The 5,434-nt window shown below is 26.7% G+C and overlaps 1 protein-coding gene across 1 annotated transcript; it reads right to left on the bottom strand.

The window, feature by feature from the left end:
- Window positions 1-1,892: 1,892 nt before the first annotated feature.
- Window positions 1,893-5,227, bottom strand: LOC125820258 (transcription factor MYB111-like). Its single transcript, XM_049499692.1, has 3 exons — window positions 5,079-5,227; window positions 3,065-3,194; window positions 1,893-2,454 (listed from the first exon to the last, which is right to left on the bottom strand). The coding sequence occupies exons 1-3, from the start codon at window positions 5,209-5,211 to the stop codon at window positions 1,908-1,910; spliced, it is 810 nt and encodes a 269-aa protein (XP_049355649.1). The 5' UTR covers window positions 5,212-5,227; the 3' UTR covers window positions 1,893-1,907.
- Between the last annotated feature and the right edge of the window lie 207 nt (window positions 5,228-5,434).

The following is a 5,434-nucleotide window of genomic DNA, read 5'->3' on the forward strand; positions in this document are numbered from 1 at the left end:
TATATGACTTCTCTAATAAATTTGATGCGACAACACAACAATGCAACTTTACAAATGCTCATAAAATAGAAACAATAGTAACAAACAATATATGACTTCTCTAATAAATTTGACGCGACAATACAATAATTTAACTTTACAAATGCTCATAAAATAGAAACAATAATAGCAAACATGAAAAAGAACTATACAAGTGTAACACAAAGATAAATTAAGTTAAATATGATTTTTATCTTAGATTTTGACATTTTGTATAATGTGAAATTGTGAAGTGTGAATTGAAGCCTAGATAGACAATAATTAGTAAGATATTGGGATTACTATATAATATTTATGTACAAATAAAAGTAGTAAATTACTAGTCTTAATGGGTTATCGATTTATCCAATAGTCCAATATTAAAAATCAATACCGAACCGATAACATTAAAAATCCGTTAACCCAATAATCCAATAACATTAAACTACTAACATTTTTTTATTCGATTTATCGATTGGTTCACTTTTTACCCGCTCCTAATTTATGTAGAGTAGCTGACATTTTATTAAATAACATACACATTATTCGCACTATTCACTTAAAGGTGCAATTTAATGTTCATGAAGTAGCTAGGGAGATCGATCATTATAAGGTTTTAGGTTAACATTTAAATTAACGAAATCATACACTACATATCTGTAATTTATATACAGAAAATGATTTAATATTTTATTTAGAGAAATAATAAGTGACTCACAGGGGATGAAAAAAATAATAATATTATATTTATGCTTTATTTAAGTTTTAGTAGACAGAAATATATATTCTCTATATATAGCAAAAGGTAATAAACATCTCGTAAAATAATTAAAATGTGCGCAAACTTATTTAGATACAACTATTATTTTAAAAAAATGCAAACACATTATTTTTTTTACCCTTTTTAAAAATAAAAAGAAAACACGCCGGCACAACCTTTATTTTTTTTTAAAAATAGAGACAGTTTTTATTTTTCATCCATATATATACATAATTGGAGTGAAAATAATGACTAGATATTAAGACAAAAGCCAAGCTACCAAATCACTATGCATGGGATCAATATTTTCTACCGTTGCTTCTAGGGGTGTGCATTCGGTTTTTTGGTTTGGTTTTACACTATTCGGTTTGGATTTTCGGTTTTTGGTTTTGTAAAAGTGTAACTCAATCCGATCCAAAATAAATTTGGTTTGGTTTGGTTTTCCTCTATTCGGTTTGGCTTTCTTCGGTTTGGTTATTCGGTTATGTCAATAATTAATAACATATATAACCAAAGTAATAATATTTAATCCCTTAAATACACTTTCTAATATAAATCATAAGTAAAACTTAAAACACAGTACTTATAAGTATACCTATTATAGATGTAATTCAAACATAAAAGGGAGAAGACACAAGTACCCCCTAGACTATGACCGAAATCACAGAGACACACCTTATAGATGTAATTCAAACATAAAAGGGAGAAGACACAAGTACCCCCTAGACTATGACCGAAATCACAGAGACACACCTTAACTAAATTAAGGTCCTATTACCCCCCTTGAACTCATTTTTTTTGTAATTTTGTACACCTTTTGACTTATGTGGCACACCACACGACTCCACGCAGTATATATATATATATATATATATATATATATATATATATATATATATATATATATATATATATAATTCGGTTTTTTTTCGGTTTTTCGGTTTTTATCTTTTAAAATCCAAATCCAAACCAAAAAACCAAACAAAGTAATTTATTAATCCAAAACCAATCCGAAAAACCAAAAAACTAATCCAAATAAAAATTCGGTTTGATTTGGTTTGATTATTCGGTTTAATCCGAATAGTGCACACCCCTAGTTGCTTCTTCATTTAATATTGTTATTCTCTATTTAATTATTCAACATTTCACCTAAATATTCCCAATCCCAACCATCAAGGGTACCATGATTATCCACATTTAATGTTTCATTATTATAATTATTATTGTTATTTTCGATTATTTCAAGATTTTCTTCTTCGCCACTCCATAAACAATTGAAAATGAAATCTTGGTCCAACTCTGCATCTTTATTGTCCATTAGCATAATATCGTCATGCCACAACATTTGATCATCGTTATGATCGAACTCCATGGCATTATTATCGCCATTGGGAATGGTATTTATGGTTTCTTTCTCCATATTTGGCGTTGATGACGTAATGTGGACTGTAGTTTCACTTCTGAAATTTGAACCGCTAATTTTAGTTTTCCCTTTGCGTCTATGTTTGATAATTTGTTGTTGTGTTCCTTTTTTGGCTAATTCGACAACAGCTTGTGGCAACTTTTCGTCACTTGGAATCCTTAAGCTTTCTACTTTTCGGCTCAAACGAGAATTCCAATAATTTTTTATCTCATTATCTGTTCTATGTGGTAAATGTTCTGCTATTAGAGACCACCTGCAAATTAAACATTTCTTAATAATTTGTTACCACTACAATACAATAAAAAAATATAAGTTCCGTGCATGGACTGATAATGTAGAATAGTTCATAAGTCAATTATAGGTAATTACAGTTAAATAATTAAGATAACAATTAAGAGTAACAAGATTAACATGGTAACTATAGTCTATTTATATATATATAAAAGAGAATTACATTTTAATAGTGTAAAAAAATATTTATACTATCATGTATATAATCTAAACTCTTAAAAATATAAAATAGCGAATTTGACTTCGATATACTCACGGTATAAAACACTTTAATTCGCCGCTCTCAAATTAGTTAAACATAATTACTAAGAACCGTTCATAATAAATGAAGATATTTACTTTAAATTACAATAATAATTTAAAATGTATATACGCTTTTAGCGTTTGAAAAGGGTATGTATGGTAAAAAAAGAAAATAAATAAGTTTTTTTGAAATAAAATAAGTGATCTTATCCTACTTACTTTATGATATTTGACGGGTAAATAAAAACTATTATCTTAAAAATATTTATTTATAATATATATACTAATGATATAAAGATTTTATGATATTCATAGATAAATATATATACCTGTTACCCAAAGTTGCACGCAACTTAATGATTATAGCTTCTTCCTCGGAAGTTATGTTACCTCTCTTTAGATCACTTTTCAAATAATTAATCCATCTTAATCTGCAACTCTTTCCACATCTTAGTAACCCTATCAAACAATCAAGAAAAAAAATTAACTATTTATCTTCACTTTGTACCAAACGGATGAACATATAATTCATAATTCAGTAAATAAAAATGTATTTTTAATTTTATACAATTCTTTTTTGATGAAATAGTCATTCACTGTTGATATAATTCCACAACAAGCATGCAATGTGATAGAATTAACGAGAAATTAAAGAGAGAAAAAAATATGTGGATGGTTACTCCCAATTTTTCAATGGGAATCGTTTTTCGAGTGAATTGATTTAGTGGAAATACAATGAAAAAAATATGTTTTATACTATAAATTTCTCATTGACTTGCGGTGAAAAAATCTTTATTTCAATAGTGAGAATAATTTTTCTATACCTCATATGTGACTTTTTTTTATTTACATATCAATATGAACTTTGTTTGTACACCCAACAGATTAAAGGTGGGGCTAGAGCCTAGAAAGGACGTACGGCTTCAGCCGGACTAAAATTCAAACCTTATATCTATATTAAGAAATTTACTAAGAATATTTAAAAACTAAATACAAACTTTAACATATTGAAAATTCATGAGTATTCTAAAATTTAGAATCCACAAAGTTCAAATGTTAGTTCTACTTGTTGACAACCCAACAAAGGCATGTTTGGAAAGTCATTCTGACAATTGGATTTGGTGTAATTGTGTGTAATTGTACTATTTGTTTTGTTTGGTTGACCATGTAATTACTTGGTCAGCAGGTAATTGGGTGTAATTACACTCTCTAATTCATATGGGGAGGCTGTGAATTGCTGGTAATTACCTGATGTAATTACAAAATGATTACTTTAATTTTTAATTTCTTCCTTTTATTTTTAGTTTTATTTTTGTCGTTTTAATGTATTTTTTTATTTTTGTTAATTGCAATTCTGTTTTATTTTTATTTATTCTAATATTTTCTAAATATATATATATTTATATTTTTTATATTTCATTTCCTTATTCCCAACCTTTACTTCATGTGATTCCATATATTTTTTTGTATTATCTAAAAGAAAAATCATTAGTATAATTTTGTCAGTATTCTAATTTTTAAATTAAAGTAGAATTCATTGTTGAATAAAGTTATGGACTTACACTTTCCTTTTCTTTTTCATATTTATGTATGTTATGTTAAAATTTTTGTTTTGAATTTAGAACTTTTGTTATATTTTCGATTTCATTTGTTTTATGAGTATTGATTCAATATTTTACATTGCAAGTTTTTTTTTTTTTTTTTTAAAGTTATACTTGATAGATTATCTTTTTGTCAAATGTTTTATAATTTTATGATAGCATATTTATAATATTATTTTTTTGGTGCATTTCATGATGTTCATAGAAATTCTATACTTTTAGTATTTATGATTAATTTAATTAAAATATACTAAAATTGAAATATATAAGTCAATTATTTTTCATAATATTAGCTAATAACATATGTTTATTAATTAATATATTTTCAAAAGACTATATATAACTTAAATATTCAATTTAATATCATTTATAAAGGCCCTGATTTGTCTAATATAAACTTTTAATTTTAAATAATTAATTTTTATTTTTAAAATTCAATATAACCTTATGTTTACACTTGTTCAACCAAATAGTACATGTGTAATTACAGTGTAATTAATTCCACTGTGGCAAACAATCAGATCAGTGTAATACTAGGTTTTGTAATTACATGGCTGATAATTACTTACCCAAAAATTACACCAATTTCAATTACCAGGTGGCTTTCCAAACAGGCCCTAAAGATAAAATAAAGTACTAGCTAGTAAATACAAACGTACTCTCTTATTCGTTAATAGTTTTTTAAACTTTCAAATGAGATGATTATGCGTTAAATATGTATATAATAATAATATATTGTTACCAGCATTTTTAGGTAGTGTCCTCCAAGATCCTTCACCATTAGCTTGAATATATTTGGTGAGTCTTTCATCTTCTTCTACTGTCCATCTCCCTCTCTTGAGACCTACTTTCTCACAACAAGGTGTTCTTACCATTTCTATTTTCTAGTATGAAATATGCACTACACTTTTGGGATATTTCCAAATGAAAAATGGAGAAATTAAAGTGCAAATGAACCTTAAACATGAACGTCAATAAATAGATAGACCACACAAGTACTAGTATTCACCGCCACCACCTACCTCATCAATCTCTTGTTTAATGTTATGGTGTTGCTAATTTGGACGTATACTTCCTTTTTGAGTCGAGAGTCTGAAA

The sequence above is a fragment of the Solanum verrucosum genome, unplaced genomic scaffold (genome assembly GCF_900185275.1).
Source record: "Solanum verrucosum unplaced genomic scaffold, falcon-dt-bn FXZP01000229.1, whole genome shotgun sequence".
NCBI lineage: Eukaryota > Viridiplantae > Streptophyta > Magnoliopsida > Solanales > Solanaceae > Solanum > Solanum verrucosum.